General features: G+C 43.5%; 1 protein-coding gene across 1 annotated transcript in view; it reads right to left on the bottom strand.

The window, feature by feature from the left end:
- xpr1a (xenotropic and polytropic retrovirus receptor 1a) overlaps positions 1 to 23084 on the bottom strand; it is a 64451-nt gene that overhangs the window by 35192 nt on the left and 6175 nt on the right. Inside the window, exon 2 of the mRNA XM_070960695.1 lies at positions 22852 to 22903. Within this exon, the coding sequence (XP_070816796.1) occupies positions 22852 to 22903 (52 nt within the window). The remainder of the gene's footprint in view (positions 1 to 22851; positions 22904 to 23084) is intronic.

Here is a 23084-nt window from a genome sequence, read left to right as displayed (position 1 = left end):
ACATTCAGCTCTTGTGTAACAGCCAGGAAACTTTCAAAAGCGAGTCACCCAGCACTCTTTGCCTGTAAGGCGCTTCAGGCAAAAAGCACTTCTAACTTTATCTCAGGGCAGGTTCAGACTGAATTACACCAGTCTCCTTCCCAGACATTTCCTACATAACACTTGGCCCAGCTGTCTGCCTAGTGTGCCTATGAACCATCCTGCAGAGGGGCCCAAACCGCTGCAGTCCTTCCACCGTATCAACAGTAGCAGTGACAGTGCAAAGGTCCTGTGTGGGCTGCCAGGCTAAAGAGGAGTGATTAAAGCTGAGTGGACTTTGGCCTCAGGGCCAGCAGGAGATGGATGGAGGCCAGAAAGCAGAGCAAGTGACAAACAAGGCATCTGCTGAGAGAAGGACGATGACAATGCTGAGAAAGAGAAAACACAGCTGGAGGCTCAGGTCGATTTATCAGCTAACTAAAAGGGTAGATGAAGGTCACCTCTCTCATAAATGACCTCTACAAACACAGAATTTTTCTTACCTATGAAAATAAACATCGACACAAAATCATTTCACGTGTATCCACCTCTAAAATTCTCCCTTTCGAGTGCAATCACAGCAAATCAGCACACTGCTTCATTTCTCAAGTGACATGCTCTCCGTCTGTCTCCACCCAGCTCTCAACTCATTTTTCCTCCATCCAACGCATGAAGGAGGAGGGTTCAGCCCCTCCTTTGTTATTCCTAATGAGGCTCTGTGTGTGTGTTGCATGCGTGTGTTTTTGCGTGTAGTACGTATGTGTGTGTACATTGCTGAATGCGCTGTCCTGGTAATGGGCGCCTCATTATATTACCATGGATACAGATGGATGTCAATGTAGAGAATTCTATTATGGGCTGTTTGTCCCTCTGGAAAATTCTTAACAAGCAAATCCTTCGGCCAATTTCACGTTTAATTACGCACAAAAACAAGAAGATGAAAAAGAGCCCGGCCCTTTCTTTCATTTTAATTGTTCATGGATGCTCAGCCTCTGAACTAACTAGTAACTAACTAATATTCTAGAAGTGCTACAAATAATCATTTGCATTATTGATTAATCTGATTTTTGTAATTAATAGATAGAATATCAGAAAATAGTGAAAAATCCCCATCATCAAATGTTGCTTGTTGTCTCTGACCAAGACTTGAAAACCTGGAGATCAAAATGAAATTAAACAAAGAAAAGCAGCAAATCCTGACACTTGAGAAGCTAGAACCAGCCAATGTTTGGCATTTTTTGCTTGATAAATGACTTGAACAATAAATCAACCAATCAATTAATCGAGCAATCATTTCAGCACAAAAAATACTGCCTCAACTTCTTTAATTACAAAGTTCTGGGATCATTTATATGGTGTGAGAGCTCCCACGGTGTCCTGTCTATACTGACCTTTATCAACTGGAACCTCTGTGGCTGACATTGTGGTTATTAGTATTCTAATGTCATTCTAATGCCAGTTAGGAGGACACCAGGGGCAAAATTGATCTTACTCTGCAACAGAGCATGTCACTGTGTGTGTGTGTGTGTGTGTGTGTGTGTGTGTGTGTGTGTGTGTGTGTGTGTGTGTGTGTGTGTGTGCAAGTGCATCTTCCATTTACAAGCAGCGGCAACAACAACAGCAGCAGCCGTCTCTGGTGTTCAGACTGCTAATGTGACCATGATGGGCCACTCGCACAATGAATGGCAACAACACACAAGGTGAAAGGTCAAATTGCTACTGATGAAATGTTCGCATTTGTGCCGTTGTACACCTTCTGTGGGGGCCGACACACACTTGCGCATACACACAGACACACATGGAGGAACAGACACAGAGAGGTACACACACATTCTCCACTCCTCATCCAGCAGAGGGTAGATGAAAGAGCCTGTAGCTGTGGTTGGAGGATGGGAGATGAGGAGGGAGAGGATGGGAAGATGGGTGGATGCTGGGTGAGTGAGAGGGGGTTGCAGAGAGCGTGGGCGACTGACAGACAGACAACAAAAGACCAGCACTGCCCCAAAGTTCAAAAGAGCCTTTTCAACCAAACATCTACCAATGTGCATACAAACAGGCCTGCATATGGCAACAAACACTGAATCATCTGTTGGAACTATATTTACTTATATTATTATTTTACTAATGGGTTTAGCTGTGCATCAAAAAGCTTTATGGTAACAGTTACGCAAGTACATATGTGTGTTTAGGAAGGGTTGCAATCATTTACCTGGGTTGGACAGTATGCTTATCCTCCAATTCAGTATTAGAGTGCCGATTCAATATGTATTGCAATTGAATTGTATGTATGTAATTGTAATTACAATTGTAAATGTAATTGTAATTGTATGTATTGAGATTCTACAAGTAAAGCGATTCGACATAACGATTTATTGCGATTTTTTTCTGCTTTTTTTAACACTATGCCGTGAGAAATACTTGAATCATACCCTAATCAACACCTATCACACGCTATACTGTAAAAGTGGAACAGTGATTATATATATATATCTATATCTATAGATAGATAGATAGATAGATAGATAGATAGATAGATAGATAGATAGATAGATAGATAGATAGATAGATAGATAGATAGATAGATAGATAGATAGATAGAGTGTGTTTACTGCATATATAAACACACATACATAATTGATTAAACAATCATAAAAAAAGAATCATAATACTGAAGCGAATCGATTTTATATCCCACCCCTATCATTTATCTCTCTGTATTAGGTAATCAGGGGCCACTCCAGTGTCAGACTCGATGGCCACTTGCTCAAAGAGGCTTTTCCTGTCCGAGGGCTCTTGAGGACAGTATATGCATTTTCTCAATGTACGAAAATGAAAATTACCTTCAGACCAGTTCGGCTGAAAGTTGCTGTGTCAAAAGACAGAAACATCTACACTCCAAAACAAAAGCACTGACTCTTTTTAAAAACACCACTGCTGAAGTAGCAGAGGTCTGCAGGTGACATCGGCTTTGTGGTCTTAGCTGCAGCAGCGTCACTCCCCGCGGAGAACAATCATCTCTAATGTACAGTCCCCACTCCATTTCATCTACACAGGCAACATATGCCTCTAAGAGTATACACACACTCACTATAAAGATGCAGCTCTAATACATTCTCTCTCCTTTCTTCACTGATAACACAGGTCTATAATACACTTTAATGTTTAGTTATAATCAAAGAGGACACAGTAAGGTATACATTCAGAAAGTGGTGAAGCTACACAGACAAGAGGGAGAAGAATGGCAGCACTTTGCCAGTGCAGGATCCAAGCTACAGCTCTCCAGGGATACACTTTAAGCAGAGCTCGTGCCAAAGCCAAACTCTGCGGCAACGCTGCTGGTGTAACTGTAGCAGCCCCTGAGAGTCCGTCTCTCAGGGACAGGGTTGTTATTATAAGCGCGAACAAGAGTCCTCTCAGAACGCAGACATGCATACGCACAAGCCAAAACCAAAGCACCGCTAACAGGATTGTGGAAAGTTTGGTCATAAACAGATGATATGAAAGCGCAGAGGGTGACCGGGAATAAAAAGACATTCAAGAAATGTGTTGCTCTGACAGTGTTTAGGGAGAAGAAATGTCACACATCCTTAAGATAAATCTGCAAAACAAAGCGCACACACAAATTGCTTTGCAGTGGGCTGGCAAGTTTTATGGGCAGGACAACCTGATCAAGCCAGCCCTGGAAAAAAAAGTAAAATATATAAATTCAGATCTTACTTTCTCCCAGAAGTAGAAGCCTGCATCTTTACTATCAGTGCACTAAAATCTGGCCTGCACTTCATTGTGTTGCCTTTTTACATCTGCTGTCTCCTTGCAGCCAATAGTTTGGGATTTGTGTGGGCTAAAACTTATTGCCTGTCTCCAAAACAACTCCCTATTATCTATCTAGTGCACTGCATTTACCCTCTGCCATTTCACCTGAGCGTCCCAATTCTCCATGCAAAACACATGCATTATATGGTGTCTTCAGAAATCCCCAAGGTGGAGCAACAATCCCAGTAGGCAATGCAATGCATGTTATAGATAATAAGTTTGAGTTTACACCCGTCAGTGAAGACAGAATATGAGTGAATGAAGTGTCTGAAACATGAATTGTTAATTCAATGCTCACTACGGAGACCTATTGAGTGTCTGGTGGGAGTAGTTAATGAGTAAACAAGGGAGGACACATCTATGGTCTCCATCCATTTATATATTCATTTAGATATTATAGATACATCTCTCAATATCCTAACTATATTAAAGTGCTTTTCTATCTATATATCTACTCAGATGGATATCTACTTAAATGCATTCCCTGCTTTCACATGTCCTTTCTGCAAAAATCATGTGAAAAGATGAACAAAGGATAGATTCAGAGGTGAGCAGTAACAACAATGCAGGACTGTCACCTACAGAACTTAAGAGCTGAAAGCATCGGCCCGAGAGCTTTTCAGCTAGCTATGTTTAATCTGCAAAAACACTTTGCTTGGACAGAATTTACATAATTGTAGCACTTATCGCGCCATCACTGAGAAAGTGAGAGGTACCCCGCCCAGTGGGAGAACAGTTGTCAAGGCAACTGAGGCGAGGGTTCAACGGGAGCATGTCACTGGCCTTGAGAGATAATAAGGGAGGGAGGGGCCGAGGTGGCTGAGGTGACGTGAATACCGGGAGCTGACGGGAAGTCGTTTAGTCATGTCTGATGAGAGTGCATTGTAGTGCAGATAGGTGAGGTCAGTTCAAATCATATAGGAGGGAAATAAACAGAGATCCTCAAAGCTTCTGCCACCGTGAACTGCACACGACCAACTCACAGCAGGCGATAAAGCAGGTTAAGGGACATCGTAATGGTCCCATTTAACTACAGTCCAGTTGTGGAGAACCATCTGTAGGTCTGTTTATGCTCTGCTGGCCACTCAACTGACCACTGAGCACATTAAGTTTAATGAGTTAATCTACTTTGTGTGTCCACAGATAAATGACTGCAGAGCTCAGGCGTAAATCTTCCTCTCTCTGTCTGTTTCCTGCTTTTGTTCTGAAATCTTTACCCCTCTCTCTTTATCTCACGTTCACATTGCCTCACTTCCTCTACACTTTTCTCCACGTAATGGACAAGGCTGTAAAGGTTAGAAGGCTATCTTATGTTCGGGCAAAGCAAAATATGGTGTGTATTTTTGTGCATCTGTGCGAGTGCGCCATTACCACCGTGCCTGAAATACGAATCAACAGCAGAAGACGTTCACGGGATGGCAGCGATCTGCGGCCAAGCTCCCAGAGAGACGAAAACGAGCCACCTCTGACTAATCGTCTACGCCTCTATCGCACACACACACACCCCCACAGTGAGTGTCCAGGAGAATGTGCAGTCGTGGAGTCCTCTAGTCCTCTGTCTGTCCACCGAGAGAAACAAATTAGCAGGCGGTCTGCTGGACTCAGAGTCTGGAATGTGGCCAGAGCATGCAGTACTGAAGGAGGAGCCGCATAGTGCAGTCAGCAGCCACAGGCCCAACGAGAGCACTCTGTCTACCTCGCTGCTTTGGCTCTTAACAAATGGAAGCAACAAAATGACACTGTATTACAATTACTGCATGAGATTATATACAGTGAGTTGGAAAATAAGCCCCAAAAGGTTTTGAGACCTTGGGTTCATCCTCTAAGAAACATAATTGTCCACAGCAAATTTAAGTATTCTAGAAAATGTGTTATGGACCAAAGTGTCCATCAGGTGGAAATTGTGACCTGGTGCTGGCACTGCATTAAAGGACATGAGGTGACAAAAACATTAGGAATCATGCTCTGAGGACCATGAATATGTAAAGAATATCTTCCCCTGGATTAATGTGAGAGACTGACAGACGGGCTGACAGACTCAACACTAACAGCATAAAAAGACACTGCAAGAAACTGGTGTTTGAACTAATATCACAAGAATTTGAGAAACTATTTTTTGCTTGTGTATTATGTTGCACTGCAAATGCTCTTTAGACTTTCGGGTCAATATAATGTCAAATGCATAATTTGATAAAGAGAAAAAGAGAGATGAAGAGATTCAGAGTGGTACAGATCCATTACAAAGACAGGAACCAACAGATTGACAAATTCCTCTGCAGAGCACTTATGCTGTCCGTCACTTTGCCAAGGCCACTAACACAGTGAGGGATGGCTGTATCCAGGCAACCGGGCGGCTATCATCAGCAGCCTGTATCTAACCACCATCAACCAATCACAGGCATCAACTTCCACCTTAGCCAATCGTGACTGATGTCAAGCAGCTGCTGTTTGGCGGGGAGCGTTTATCATGGCCAACCAACTCACCGTATGCCCAATTGTCTGGGTACCATCTGTGGATCCAAGAGGTTAAAACCCACCTGATAGCCTTCGACACATCATAGCTGCCTCAGCTGAAGGAAGGACTTACAGCAAGCATGCGTACACTTGTGTCTGAATACAGCTGTTATGAATATCAGCTCCGAGCCAGTGATTTCAAAACCTAATCTGCATGTCACAGAAATTCTGTTAATGACCTGTTTCCTGTTTTGTTTATTTTGATCCCCATTAGCTACTCCATACAGGAGTCACTGCTTCTCCTAAATCTAATCATTTCTGCTGCATAGAGAGGTTAGTATTGAACCTCAAAGTTTATTTTCTTGCAGTATCCAGAGGACTATTTGTGCTCTGCCATTCAAGCTAAGCCATCCCTGTGGAAAAGCACGGCCTCTGAGCTGTGAAGTGTAAAATAGCATGACACCGAACATATTCAATTTTTAGAACATAACGAGATATTGGACTATTTCCACTTTGGTCTGGTGGGACTCAGCAGCTTGCATCGTAAGCTATCTGGATCTGACAGACGAAATGCAGTTTGATTAGAGCATATTATTACCCAGCATACTTGCTGAACAGACCCACTCTGTGTGTGTGTGTGTGTCACTGTGTGTGTGTGTCACTGTGTGTGTGTGTGTGTGTGTGTGTGTGTGTGTGTGTGTGTGTGTGTGTGAGTATACACCTATCAACAGAGTGTATTTGTAATAGTTTGAATTGCATCAATTCCTCTCCTCTCTTCTCTCACTAACAAACACACACACACACACACACACAGACACACACATAACCACACATCACCCCCCTCACTTTGACAGACATAAGTTTGGGCAAGGCAATCTGTTAGCCTAACTGTGGCTGACGGTTCCTGTGATGTTTGGTTCACTCTTTGTGTTTGATCCTTCAGGTACAGAGGAAGCGAAGCCTACAGGGACACCTCGTCCGCTCATTCTCATTCTCTCTCCCTCTGATCTGCTGCGAAGCTGCATAACAATACAAACATTACAGTACACAGAGCGTGGTGCACCTTCTCTCTACCTGTGTTTAACAAACTGGTGTCTTGCTCTACATTTGTGTCATTCTGGTGTTTGAAAGGGTTTCTGATCCAGGTATTTTGTCACAAATCAAGGTTAAAATGTCACCCCATGATGGTGCTGATCCATCCAAAAGCTGCTGAGACGTTTCACTTAAAAACCTCCAATGTGAAAGTCGCTGAAAGCAAGGGGGGCGTCACAATGATTTAGTGTGTTTGGACTAGAGTGTGGTCCAGGATTTGTTTAGTTTGTCTCAAGTACTTGAAGTACAGGGAAAAGACTACCTTAATTGAGTCAGAAAAAAAAAACCTTTCCAAGGCTCAGAAGTTGTCTTATTTACACTTTTTCACCAGTTTGTGCAGGAATTCAAAATGAGGCTCTACTCAAACAGGTCCAGGAGCTGAAGACTCACCTCCAAACGCAGAGGGAACAGTTTCCTTCAGGGGCGAAAGGTCACAGAGCTCTCCACCAACCTGGAGTCTGAGCTGAATGACAATGAATCTCTCTGGAACCAGGTGAAATATTTGATTAACAAGCTCCACACAGCAAAGATGTGGACACAGATACAGAGCAATCTGTTTCGTAAACAGAGAGCCAAGTGTTAAAAGGAGCAAACACTGAGGATCCGTCTTGGCCAACAACTGAAGGAAACAAAAAACAGCTGGCTCATCAGGAAGCGTTGCTGATGAATAAGGAAAAGGGAACAAAGAGTGAGCTTGAGACACTGAAAGTTTCATTAGAGGAGATCCAACAGAGGAATGAAACTGAGCTCAGGGCTGAAAAGCGGCAACGTGAGACAGAAGAAGGTGTCAGAGTGCCAGATGCAGAGGCTGAGCGCTAAACAGGATGCGCTCCAACCAAAAATGGAGAGGGAGATCAAACCCCTGCAACGAGATGCCTCTGAGAGGGAGAGGTCGTTCTGCAGGGAGATGCAGGACTCTCATGGATGAGCTGAAGGCTGATGTGGGCAAGCAGGAGGAGGATGTGTCCCCTCCTACTTTGCAGGAACCTGAACTCCCGGAAGACTTCGACATTTCTGAAGAGAAGGCTTCAGAGGAAACAAAGACATCATCTCCCTAGAAAAGAGGACGCCACTTCCTCAGATAGAGGAAGAAGAAGAAGGACAAGTGGGAGAAGAGAGGGTCCACAAAAGTAAAAAAAATAAAAATAATGGTACTGCATATATAGTTGTTTTTTAGTGGTGGCATACGTGAATTGTTAAGTGATGCTTGAAAAATGGTGCATTGGTAATCTAAGCTTACACAATTGGAATTGGTCAGAGAGAAAAAACACTGTGATAATAGTTGATAATGGGCGTAAACAACAGGATAATGAGAGTTTGGAGGTTGTGATAGGTAACGGTAAAAAGGATACTGAGAGATGTATTTAACAAGAACACAAGTAATACGAGGAGTGAAATACAAAGAACTACACTGCTACACTGTCCATTTTATGGAAACCTTCCATCTACATCACATATCACCGTCACCGCATTGAGTAAAAGGCCAGTTCTTGACCTCAGAACCATTAGGATTGAGCTGGAAACATCAGTTGTGCTACAAAGAGTAAACAGCATACATATCTGTAACTAAACTGTACGTGTGGGAGCCACAGCGAGGTAAGTGTGTGTGCTCTTATGTGTGTGGCTGTGCACACGTGGGCCTCTGAGGTTTATAGATAGAACCGAGTCATAAAAACAAGATAAGTGCTGTGTCAATAGTCCAGGCTGGGGCCATTAATCTAAGCAGAATAAGCGCCCAGGCTCCGCCACTGTATGGCAGACGCGGCGAGGCCACACTGTAGAGGACGAGGATATTCAGTATCCATTAACCTACAGGGTGGCCGTGCCATTAACAGAGCGGGTCAGAGAGGTAACGTTATAGCCAGCACAGCGACACCATGGATGTTGCCATAGCTTGAAATACATCATCACCCCTGACAGTGAGTATGTCGCCCGAGATACGTCGTCATATATCAACTGGGAAAGAATTGTGCAATATTGCTATTTCGCATGCTATTTATATACAGTGGACTGCAGCTCCTCTTCTCAAATTCATAAGCAACACCGGGCATTTAAAATGTCAGGTGAAATGATGGTAATGTTTGTGGCATACAGTCAAAGTCCTGTGTGAACAACAAAACCAATCACATTTACACCACCGTTGATTTTCATGACGGATGGTGGAAAATGGGCGTAATTGGTACTGTGTGAACAGCACATGCTCCTAAAACATGCTTTTAACAGTGTGCAACTTAATCTGCGTACAATTAATGGGATGTTCTTTCATTCTCCAGAAAATCCCGAAGCAACTGCAGGTAAATATAACAACATGCTATTATTCATGCTTGTTTAGAGGTGTATGTCTTAGTCAGCTTGGTACGGATATGTGTGTGTGTGTGTGTGTGTGTGTGTGTGTGTGTGTGTGTGTGTGTGTGTGTGTGTGTGTGTGTGTGTGTGTGTGTGTGTGTGTGTGTGTGTGTGTGCGTGTGTGTGCGCGTGCGTGTGTCTGCATTTGTGTGAAGGTGTCCCTCCAGGCTGCCGTGGTATTCTCACAACAGCAGCTGCAGCCTCTCGATAAGACTCACACTAAACAGCTTCACTTTGAGGACAAAATGAATTGAAACGTAAGGAGAAAAACATTTAAAAAGACACACACACACGAACCCACACACACATATTTCTGTGACATGGCAGATATTCAGAAGCTAGTAGATTAGCAGACATGAAATAAGGCATTTTCCTCAGAGAGAGAGGACAAATTTTGTCTGGAAACTCTGCAGTCAGGCTCAGCTGACATTATAGCCAGGAACATCCTATAAACAGCACAGCCAGCTATTATGTCAGAAAGTCACAGTGATGTTCCAGATCTGCTCAGTATATCTCTCTGTGTAATAACTTTCTCTGACAAGTTATTCTATGTGGGAAGGGGGAGATGATTAACTGTGTAGCAACACAAGACTGACTTCAAAGAGTTTAAAAAGGAGATATTGGAGGTAGAATAAAAGAGTGACGATGAAACAGGGAATCAAAATGCAATTAAGATACGAAGTGAGGATTAAAAGACAGACTGCAGAGTAACTAGAAAGTATTCTTGGACTTTTAAACGTGTCTTGTCAAAGCAACACAAACCCAGACTCCACATACATCCCTCTGAATAAATAAAACAGTGTCACTCATGCACTCGACATGATCACTGTTCGCTAATGCTTCACTGACATGCCAAGATTGTATTTGGGAAGCGCTACGCTGTAAGCTAAAGCAGTGAGAGGTAAGGAGTAAGGAGTGATTTGTTTTCTCACTATTGTGACGATTACCTGACAGGAAGAACATTTTTTTACTTTGGCCATATTCTGACTGAAGGCCAAAGTCCATATTGTTGTAGGTAAAGTTAATTCAGGTTAAAGCTGAATGCAATTTAGCACCTGATCTTCCCCACTGGAACTCCTGTTTCCATTCCCTCATTGTAATACTGCAACCCTAACTTATGAATGAGCCATCACACTGCCCATTCTACCTTTGCCATCCAGCCAGGGCGGAAGGAATCCAGTACTTGATATTATTAGATCAGGAGCAATTTCCTGACTCAATCGGATTAGTAGCACACTGACCTTGTGGTGTTTGGGAGTCATTAACATGATTTACATGAGCAGGAAGCACCCAGGTTTTTTTTCTGTTTTTTACAAAGCACTTTATGAAAACGGAACAAAAGCCAACATGAATATTAAATAACATTTATTGGCAATTTAGCATCTTTCAATCACAAATCGTGAGCCTCGAAAAGGCAGGGGGCTATATTTGTTGGCTTTAATATAAATCTTAATAATTATTGCTGGGGGTTGCAGACTGCTGAGATTTAATGAGCATCATTTGAATATCAATTAATCCTCCAAGAAACAACTAGATGCAATTATCAAACAATCACAGAGTTTTGCTGAGAGGCGTGTTTTGTTATTGGAGCTCTTGGGAGTGAGGACATTTTTGTAAAGACATTTCTTCAGCTGACCTCGGTGCTGTTGAAATTTCCATCTTTTTTGACAATTAGTCAGAATCTGGGGAATGTTTTGTCAGTGAAGGTCACAAATCAGGGATGTCAGCAGTGAACCACAGGGGGGCCACAGGGCTTGTTTGCGGGCATGCTGCGTAGAATAAAAAATATTTGTGTGATATACAAACTGAAGAGCGTCCGTTGTGAGTGGCATTTGTGTTGCGTGTGTGCGTGGGTATGTGTGAGAGCCTGTGTGTGTCACTCAGCAGCATGGGGTAAATACTCGCTGAGTTTAAAGAGCAGCACGTAGAGGAGAGGCAGCCGCTGTCTGTCAACCACTGGCGAGCGCTGGGACTCTGAATTCCCATTCATCCCCTTCATCTGGCCTCGCTACAAACAGACCACCAAATCAGAGCCGGAGATTTCTGTGGTTTCAGAGTGCTGAACGTTTGTGTGTATATGTGTGTGTGTCACTGGATGAGCCATGCTGACTGAGCCTCCTGAAGCCCTGCAGCAAACAGGATCTGGATGGTATTTTTTTCAGAGCAGACGAGTCAACCCTTGAAGATGTGGCCTGCTCCTTGTTAACCTGGGTTGTTCACAAACGTAAACACAAGCACACACACACTACACACACCTCTTGAAATGCTAAGGAGGTTCAGGCAAGGCAAAAAAACCCAACATATTAAGAATATAAAGCACAAAGAAGGACACACAGACATTTCAAGTCAACCACTACAATGGTACTTGTGGTACTTTCATTCTAACATATCACCCAACTCTATTATGAAGTATCAGAAATAACTGCAGCCTGTTTGCTTGTGTTCTCAACAGGTATCCACATGCTTTCACAAGACACTATTAAAATTCAACCTAAGGCCCCAGCCCTTAGTTCTACATGTTCTACTGTTATTGTGTTTGGACCCTGAATGTCACAGGAACAAAACGAGGCTCAAGTGATTCTGGTCTCTTTCTGTGGCGCCATGGTAACTGTGATGGCAAAAGTTCAGCTCGGCTCTGTGTGCCCACAGAGGGGTTCAGAAAGTAAGCTTGCGATCCTGCACTGAAACCAACTTTGAAACGAGGTGCCACTCCTATGTTGTCAAAAATCCTACCAAGCATCTTAATAAAGGGTTTGACACATCTGCTGTGATTCTCAGCTTCCTGCCTACATTAAAAATAAATGCTTTGGAGATTAGCAATGCAGCAATTTAAGTCATTACAAGTATGATTCATTCTCGTAAAAACCCTAACAAGAAATTTACAATAATCCTCTTACAAATGGCTGCTGCTCATGCCAGGGGAACAATAAGCTGTTCTCTGCTCAATTGAGCTGCATACTAATAGGGTGATTACGAGGCCTAATTATCAGATGGCACTTGTCAAGAAGAAGCCGTGCAGTTTGCCCCGAGGACGAAATGCAAAACAGAGGCAAACTGTTGTTTCTGCTGAAAAGCCACCGAGGAGTGTCTGTATTCTGTATTTAGAATACAGTTGGTTCAAAGTCAAGAGGACGCATCTTCAGGTGACTGGATGTCAGCGAACATACCAGCAGGCACAAATATGCAGCACGCATGTAATGTACACACAGGACACGACCCTAACAGTGAGTCAGCCCTGCCAGCACTGAAGTCACGGGTTATTGTTAACGTGCATCGTGAATACATTAGTCACATGTTGAAGAGGATATGAAATATGCATATTCCCTGAGGCCAGCATATGGCAGCAGGGATGCTTAAGAGGAATTGTTAAGAATGATGAACGCCAACAGTCCTGACATTGTGACTTTAAACTCAGTGATAGAAAGCTTGAGACACTGAATGAATGTGTGTGTGTGTGTGTGTGTGTGTGTGTGTGTGTGTGTGTGTGTGTGTGTGTGTGTGTGTGTGTGTGTGTGTGGACAGAGCGGAGGTGTCTTTGAGTGTCTAATCCCCTCGCTCATTTCTAATACGCCATACAGCCATAAAATGCTCTCATACCACTTTCATTTACTGTCTACTTAACAATCCACCTGTTTTTAGAGCTCTATTGGCTGCCAGTGAGTGAGAGGACAGTTTCTGAAGACACACGAGCATCAGGAGAGAGATTTGCCACATTTCCAATCTCACACATTGTTAATAATTCATCATTTAATATAAAAACAGACGGTCTGTCCGGGAGGGAACAATAGCAGTGAATTATTGATATCTGTCTCTCCTCTTGTCTTTGGATGAGAAGAAGGTGATATAGTGTAAATAAGAGGAAAATTATATCTGGACCAATATTCTTCTGCCCCCTAAAGGGCCATCCCCTGACCTCAAATGTATTAAACTTAAATTGCGACTAGTTATCGATGCCATCTTTGGAAAGCAGTTGAAATGTGCTTTGAATCCAAATTAATTGAATAAGCGAATGAAAGAGCTTCTGCCAGGCTCTCGTGTCTTTTCTGCCTCCAGTTCTTTTTCTTTTCACACACACTTTATGTGAACAACGTTTGGAAAAGGAGGCTCCCCGAGGCTTTCGCCTCCCTACCTCCAATTACCACCAATGTCACCTCTCTTTTTCTTTCATGCCTCCTCTCTCATTTTATCTGCCACGCTCAGCCCTCAATGCTTCTCTGTCTGCCTGTCCACTTGTTTGTCTTCTTCTGAGTGTGTCTCTCTCACTTTGCCTTTCGGCAGAACGGTAGACGATAAAATATTGGGAGACTCACAGCAAACACAAATAAATGCCATCTCTGTAACCCACCCTCCACACACAAACACACAAACATGCAAAGCACATCGGCACTGGCCCCATGAGGCCAGACTCAATTTAAAGTCAAACTCTCTGCTTCAAGAGAAATGTTTCCATCAAATATCAGCTCTGAAATACATCCCTATTCCACTGAGGACTGTGATTGTCTTGGCAATCAGCTGAGAGTCAATACAGCAATATCGAGATGAGGAGACAGTCTCACATTAGCTTCATGTGATTGGTACATTTTCACCACGATTCCGTGTCTCTGAGCCAATCTGAGCCAGGTTCTGGCCGGATCTCCAGAGAGAAGACGCAGCAAACTGGTACAGTGAAGGACACTGTGTCTTCTGCAATGCCCTACTCAACCACACAGCCTATACACTACACACCCACCCACATACCACCGCCACGCATCACTCAACTATCAAAAACTGCATATCCATTACAAATCTATCATTTGCGATGCAAATAAAATCGTCCCAATTCAACCACAGATTTTTAATTTAGAAGACAGACTGAAATAGCTAAGAACGGCTCTGCGTGCGTAATCGCCTCAAACTGTTGTCGAGCAATTAAGGTTTTGTCATTCCCCCACAGAATTTATAGAAAACCTAAGTGTGTACAGCAGAGTATGGATACTGTGTGATGATTTCAGTGGTTGTACTCTAATTGCAGTGCCAACCTCCCCAGAAATAAATCGGCATATGGCCCTGCTGTCATCACCTATAGCTCACAATCACACCCACACCCCCTGTAGCATACAGCTCCTTATGTGCCTTTGTGTGCCTATTTGTGAGTCTCTGCATGCATGCATGCGTGTGTGTGTGTTTGTGTGTGTGTGTCCACAATCAGTTGCATATGAAGCAGAGATCTGCAGTGTGAGAAAATAAAAACATCAGAACACACACAGCAGACAAGGTCACATGTCTTTGTTCTCGTCTCTGTTCATCCATCATCACCTCCCTGCATTGCATTGCTATTTCCTATCACTCAGACTGCTGATGTTCAATCTTTGAATACAGGACAGATGCCATATGAGTGTGCATTACTTCCAAGTTTTCCCCCCCCCCCCCCAATTTCAGCTGAGCAGTGCAGTCAATAAAGAAAACTATTTAAATTAATCCATCAAAGCAGCCTCGCGTGAATCCTTGCTCGATACATGCCAGTCGGTCAGCTATGACTGATTGGTTACACTCAGCAGAGCCAGGCTGATCTGCTGGCAGAAAGCCCAAGCTGTTGATTAGGCTTTTCATCACCGATTAAAAACAATAACTTGCCTCATAACAGAGGTTAGATTATGCTTTGGAAGCCCTGCTAATGCTAAACAAATACACCAAACCCCGAGACCTGGACAGCTGATTTTTAATCAGTGGAGACAGATCTCATTACATGCGCATGCCACCCATGCTTTAGATTATTGCGATCACTGCTGGTGCTATATGTATATGATCTCCAGTTGTGTGCCTGGCAAACAGCCAGACGATCTATGCTTTCTGTTTACTTAACCTTTAGAAGATTGTATTCTCATTGGAGTTAATGACTGTTGTCTGAGGAAACTATCTAGTGTTTATCTTAAGAATTAGTGCTAAGCTTCTGTGCATCTCTGAAGATGTCCACATCACAGGCTGTTCCTGTCGCCTACATTCGAGTGGCAGTATGTTCATGTAGATCTGGAGATCCTTGCCAAGGCCGAAACAGATGTGCACACGTATGTAAATAGTCATGGATACAACAGTAGAGAGGTGCAGTAATGACAAGCTGTTGACTGCAGGATTCATAATCCTTAGCAGGCCTCATGACTATCATTTAGGAGCTGAGAGGGCTGCAGGATGACCTTGACTCCTCATAGCATCACCAACCTCTCCTTAAACCTTCTCCCACATTCATCCCTGCCCAGAAACACACAAACACGTCACCATCATTTCTCCTACGCTTGTACCCCAGCCCCTACCACCTCTGCCCTTTATTTGCCCTCTCTTCTCCACACCTCAAATAACTACACCCCATTTTGCCAACACTGCATTTGCACCAGTGGAAATCTTATCCTCCCGGACTCCTGTAAAATGCCCAAAATCTAAAAATACCATCCCTGCTGGAGCCGCATCCTCAACTGAACTCCTCACCCTCTCACAACACCATAACACTTGCTATCCAGATCCCTCCTCCTCTAAACCGCCCCATACCTTTTCCCTCTCTCCCCCTCTCCTCCTCCTCTTTCCTCTACTTCATTCAGGCGAGATCTAATTCACCAATGAATAATGGATGGATGGATGGATGGATGGATGGATGGATGGATAGAAGACTTTCATCTATCAAGGTTCTCTTTCTCTCTGTGTCTTTCTCTTGCGGGATGGCTGTAGTGCTAATGCAGGGCAACATGCATTGGAGATGAGCCCAGGGACCTCCCACTCAGTCTGTTTGTCTGTCTGCTGCCTGAAGGATCTCTTTCTCTCTCTGTTCCTAGCTCTCTCTCTTCCAGACTGGTCACTGACAATCCCATTCAAACCACTTATCACTGTTTTCCAACCTCTTTCCTCTTCTCCTTTCTTTCATAATCAAACATAAAACCAAAGAGCGCTGGCCATTTTTCTTCATCCCTGTCTTCATCCAATTACCTATCACCTTTTTCATCGTTCATTACCTCAGTTCGATTAGACCCTGACCTTGGGATAGCGATCCTAGGTCTGTATTGACCCTGACCCCCCCCGCTTCCCTCCCCTCTAATACCCTTAGAAGCATCATCAAAGGACCAATCTCACAATCCACAGCCACCTCCCTCATTTACGGCTTGGTAAGATGATAAACCTGCTTGATTGAAGGACAACCCTTCCTGTAGCTGCTCAAACTAAAGAAACCTTTGTTTGAATGGCAGCTGATGTATAATTTTGAAAACATCTTGATGCCATGACGGTCTATTGTGGACTAATAACCTCCACTGGATAAAGAGCCTCAGGTGTCTTTGCTTTGCCTGGAAATATTGATGGTATGGAGGAGAGAAACAGCCTCATATACTTTTTATAGACAATGAATAAGGCTATGTCTAAAAGCAGCAACAGCAGAATTTCTCCGCCTCAGAGCTCAAAAAGACCTCACTCAGTTTGGGACGTTACATTCTTCCTGCTCGCCTACAGCTGTTTTATTTCACTGTCGCTCTGTTTGATTTAGTTTCACTTGGATTTTCTCTGCTTTCACAATGGCACCAAGATTAAGGACAAAAAAAAGAAGCAATCCCCACAAAAACCCAACAATTAGCTCTTGGAAGCGAGAAAGAGCGGCAGCTTGTCAAAGAGCCCATCAATAATGCAGGCTGGTGGGAGACCCTGGCTGCCACACAACTGTCCTGCTGAACCCTCCTGCCTGTCTACCTGTCTGTCTGCCTGTCCATCTGTCTCCCCTATATCCACCGCCTCTCTCACCTTCGGAGTGCCTGCCTGACCTCCTGCTATGTCCCTGCCTCCTGGGTGTCTGTTATGCACGTATCCTTGAGCTGCTGTGGCTGGGAAGACTCACGATATACGTGTACTTGTATGTATTCATTTATTTATCTACTGTTGAAATGCATCCAAGGTTGTTCATATTTAATGGTATGGTTGTGTGGACACAGTGATCTGATCCAGTGGTTTGGACCAAAGGCACAAGGTAAACAGCATCAATTAGAAAAAAAAACAAAAACAAAGCATCTTTATTTCTGTAAGACCGCCTGAACCAAAAACTTCAATTACAAACATGCCAAAGCAAGAAAATTATAGAAATCAGAATTCTACTCCACGCAGGGGTGCGGGGACAGACTCTGAGGGGAACAAACAACAGTAATAACAGCTGCTGTTCCATCATATACGCTGGCAGAATAACAATCAGCACTGTATTACACAGACTAGCAGCCTTCAAGTAACCTCTCATCATGTTCGTCAACAACAGCAGACAAAATGGCGGGCCAGCAAGCGGCGTGGACAACAATAGCAAATAGCAGAGTAAGGGCTGGTCAAAAGGTGCAGTTGAGGCGATTTGTGGCTGTGATTCATGTTGCCCCTTTCAATAAGCAGATTAGATGCGATGGCTCATGTACAAAATATTCATTAGGAGGTGGTAAGAGGGGAGCTGGCACAACTGAAAACGGTGCAGCACTGAGCAGGTTTACTGTTCTGTTAATTCTATCGTAATCAAAGACACCAATATGCAAATGAGAGGGAGCTAATATTGTCCCGAGGAAGCGTGGGAACAAAAGCCTCACAGGCCGCATTGCAGGGGCAAGGCAGCTGTGAGGGTGCAGGTGTCTGATGGGAAAATGAACATCTGGCTTTGTGGGTGCCTTGATCTCCTGACTCAACATGAAACTGAGTGAAACATTAATTTCATCCCTCCATACACTCATCTGGCTCCGCGGAGAGGAACTCTTCATGTGTTTGGTCTCTTGTCTCTATCACATAAAGTTTCAGTGGGGTTTCATGTTTCTATTTGAAGAAATGATGGACACAATTCTCTCTTCCCATCTGACAGCAGCTAAGCAACACCACACCACTTAAACACAAACCTGGTCTGGTCTGTCCTGGGACTGGCTCGGCCTCAAGTCAGACACACCAAGATGCAACACAATAAAACAGTACTGAAGACATTTGCTAAAAATATGGGAGGCTTCATAAACTTGGTAGAGCACATGGTACACTAAGAGGCACTGCAAGCATCAAATTTTCACACCGCTACGTTTATGCTGTTATTGATTTGACTGCATAAAACATGAAAAGCCCTGAAGGGATAATGCAACTGACAGCCAAGCCACAAGACAGCCGTGGAAATAAAGTGGACATTTACAGAAGAAGGAGCTTCACTATGTAAGATTTTTTAAAATGCAACGTAACATGAGAAATCATCCATTCATTACAGGCAGTTTTTTTGTCTGATTCATTCATCTCTGACATCCTGACCTTGTGATTCAGAGGAAAATCCATTCTCTGGTCCCCTGAGCTGTAAGTCAATAACGCAACACCCCATTCTCCTCCTTGGACAGTGTATGTATGTGTGTGTGTGTGTGTGTGTGTGTGTGTGTGTGTGTGTGTGTGTGTGTGTGTTCCTTCATGGGACTATACACAGGAGCTCCACCCTTACTCCCAGCGTGAACCTAACCGTGCCATCGATGCCATCCTCCCATAGCTCCCGCTTACTCGAGCCCAGCACAGATACCATCACAGTGATAGACCGGTCATTGAGAGCAGCAGAATGGAGGACACAATGAATGAGTGAATGAATGAGACAGCAAATGAATAGCAAGCGGTGTCAATGACAAGCACCCCCCTGCAGAATTAGATATATAAATATATAAATCAAGGTATGTACGAAACGTCAAATGCGGGAAATAGTGTCACGCATATACGCACACACATCATCTGTTTCATTATCCAGGGTCATTGTTCTTAGAGCTCTGCAATAATCAACACACTAATTGAATTACATTGTGGCATAACTCATTCTAATGGTTGGACCAGGGGGAACCAGAGATCCACCCAGCTGTTCTCTCCGTTGTCTTCCACTAGCTCACCACAACACAGAGACAGGCATGTTTTAATTAGAATTAACACGAGGACCAATGGAGGGACAGAGGAAATGAGAACAAAGGATCTTAACAACAGGTGAAGGGTCATATGTGTCTTTGCGTGTGTGTTTGCAACAAGCTTTCTTAAGTACTGTACATCCATGTTGTTGAAACTGGTTGATTTGACTAAAATAGCGCTGAAAGTGGATGTTCTGTGGTGTGTGTGCCACACAGAGGCTCTCTGGGGTGGAGGTGCTGACGGGTAATGTCTGTTTAAACAAAAGCCAAGGCAGCAGTGCAACACATAACACAGCGTGAGAGACAATTACGCTCTTATGGAAAGATCAAACCATGAAAACTGCACATATTTTTTTAATGTTGTTGCCCACGTGTAGTGACAGTCTCGCACTCTGACAGCGATACATGTGCAGACAGAGGCCCAGACAGAGGCTTTGAAGTGCTGCCTGTTCAGTGCTGTGTATCCACTGCACAGCTCTATAAGGTACAGCAGGGTGTCCAGTGAGATAGCAGAGGGTGCGAGTGAGTAGTAATAACCCAGTTAACTGTCTCCCTCAGGCAAGGGAAACATCCTCTGAATACCAAAAATGCTGCTTCTTGTAATGAATGAGGCCGCAGAGAGAGAGAGAGAGAGAGAGAGAGAGAGAGAGAGGTGGGTCACACTCTTGAATCAAATCCTAATGATTAGTCTTCCACTGACAGATTAAATACAGTGTACTGTATTGCATGTGCAATGGTGACATAAAACCTCACTACTATATTTCATTTGATTAAAAAACAGTTCAGGCACATCAATTACACTTGGTCACTAGTTTCCAAAGATGAAACAATTAATTCATTAATCAACTGAATGATCAACAGAAAACTAATCAGGACCTATTCTGATTATTGATTAATGGAGGAAAAATGCAAAAACAATCCCTTGCTGCAGCTTCTCAGTTGTGAGGATGTGCTGCTTTCAAGCCGTCTTATGTGATTGTAAAGTGAACATCTTTGTGTTTTGGTGAGTTGCACAAAACAGGTAATGTGAAACCATCACCTCAGACTTAATGAAACTGCGATTTGATTCAATTAACTGAGAAAATAATTGCTTAATAATTGATTCCTCGATAATGCAGCTCTGCTGGTTTCCCTGCAACTTCTGTCTGCGTTGTCCAATTTGCTTATGACACATAAAACACAAAAGAAGACAGAAAAAATAAACTAACAAGCGTTGAATATGGACTTTAACACTCAATTTTAAAATGAGTGTAAAAACCAGAAACAAATCCTGTATCTGCTGTTTATTTGATTTTTAAAGAGTGTGAGACAACAGGGAGGCTGCGGCTCAGGAGGTGAGCGGGTTGTTCATTAATTGCAGCGTTGGGGGTTCAATCACTCACATCCAACACGGTAAGACAGTGAGTCCACAAAGGTCCTGATGCTCCAGCGCCTTGCGCATCAGCTCTACCGCCATCGGTGTGCAAGTGTTTGTGTGAATGAGAGGCAAATTATAAAGCGCTTACTAAGGTAAGAAAAAAAAAGTCAATTTTTCCAATATATTTCTGCCCTAGTTCGAATTCAATCAGATTTGACAGAGAGGGTCTGGTGGATGTGAAGAGAAAGTGCTGCAGTTGGATTTTACAACACCTGCTAATCTTGTTTCCTTTATGAAAAGTCAACAAAATCTCAGCCACAGGAGAGAGCAGTAGACGGGGTTCAATAACGCTGTTTGTCCGCCTCTACTTCTGTTTTCATTACAGCCTCTCTCTCTTCCCCAAAAAACACTGAAAGGGACACATGATGCATTCAAAGATGTCATCTCTCCTGCACAACAAATACCAGTGCTGATACTCTTTCCTTTGCACTTGGCTGCTTCAGTGTTGTGGTAACATTCTGCACTGTGTCAAAAAAAGCACACAAATCCATTTGATTGAGTGAGGAATGTTGACACGTCCAGCGATACCAGAATAATGACGATTTTCTACAGATTGATTGATCCCGTCTCTATTCATAAGACACCCTCACCTATCTTGCAACAGGCTGACAGAGGCAGAGCAGTGACCCATGAGTACAGCTGAGACCTGAGACAGGAAATGATTTATCATCCACGTTGCGCTCGCCAAGCATTGCTAACAGCCGCTGGAGACAGCACTCAAAGGAGAGACACAGCTTATGTGTTGTTCTATAGCACTATTAAATGTAATAGTTAGGGACGAGCAATCCCAATCGAAACACACCACGCACACAAAGCCAGTGAGCATTCATATATATGAACAAATCATATTTCATGGAATAATCTGCATCGTAAATACTGAGGGTCTCCACTAACGCCCACAAAACTTAAGTCGACAAATGTCTGAAACTGATCTCTGTGCCTGAAGCTGCAGGCTTACACACACACACACACACATGCACAGACTGAGCTCTGGCAGCCACACACTCAGCGACTGTGCGTTACGTCTTTGTCGCTCATGTGCTGAATCGCATCGTACTCCACATCAAGACCGCTCAGCTGGAATGCCGCTCTGGGAGTCGTAGCTCAGTGAGGGGCATGTTGCACAACACAGAAAAATCCATCATTATACACACACACTTCCAGGATCCCACAGGCCGAGCTCCACGTCACCACATCATAAAGTAAATCTCAAGCCTGCAGCTAAAGAAAGTTGTTTACCTCCACTAACGGGTTACTAAAATAAAAACAAATTGTCCACGTTCTTTCCCTCATCACACATCACTTGCAGTCTAACGCCAAAGATTAATTATAGCCAGTGGCCTTCCTTATCTCTGCTGTGTTCAGTAGCAACACTTGGCACTGCAGGCCACTGAACTCCAGCTCTGCTCAGCCACTTGTTTTAACATAGATTTCCTTCATCAGTACAGTTTAAAGAGTGCAAAACATCGATTCAACACAGCACAAAAAAACTTTTCCACTAAACCAAACTTTCAACTTTAATTCACGGCATTTTTTGCTTCACGTGTGCCATTCATCACGTCATGCCGGTTAAAAACGATAAGCCAGTAAGGTAGAAGGTAATGACTTGGTAATTGGCCTTGGTCTGGTTGAGTCAGAGCCTCTGGAGTGAGTGGCAGCATGTTAGCGATGATTGCCACCTATTTTTAGCAGATGAAGGGCTGTTATTCTGGGGATGCCCAAACAGGCCGCGAGCAGGGGGCACTGGGAGCAGAAGTGTGTATCTGTGAGAGTGTGTGTGTGTCTGTCTGTCTGTCTGAGTTTGTTTATCCACACAGGGAGTCTCCTTACCCTCTATGGATGGGGCTTGGTCCTGGGCAGCATATAGCATATCCTTGAACGCCTGAGGAGGAAATGAAAAAAAAAATCACTGTCTACAAACTCTGATCCAAGCAACACAAAATACTGTATTTTGTCAGGGTGTTAAAGCATATGTCAAGTCAGTAGAGTCCATAGAAACCATAAATACAGAGGATTAGTCTATAAGATGTACGCTGTAACTGTCGAGTAATTTAAAAGACAAA

The sequence above is a fragment of the Chaetodon trifascialis genome, chromosome 4 (assembly GCF_039877785.1).
Source record: "Chaetodon trifascialis isolate fChaTrf1 chromosome 4, fChaTrf1.hap1, whole genome shotgun sequence".
NCBI classification, from domain to species: Eukaryota; Metazoa; Chordata; class Actinopteri; order Chaetodontiformes; family Chaetodontidae; genus Chaetodon; species Chaetodon trifascialis.
This window is presented reverse-complemented; position numbering and strand designations above follow the sequence as displayed.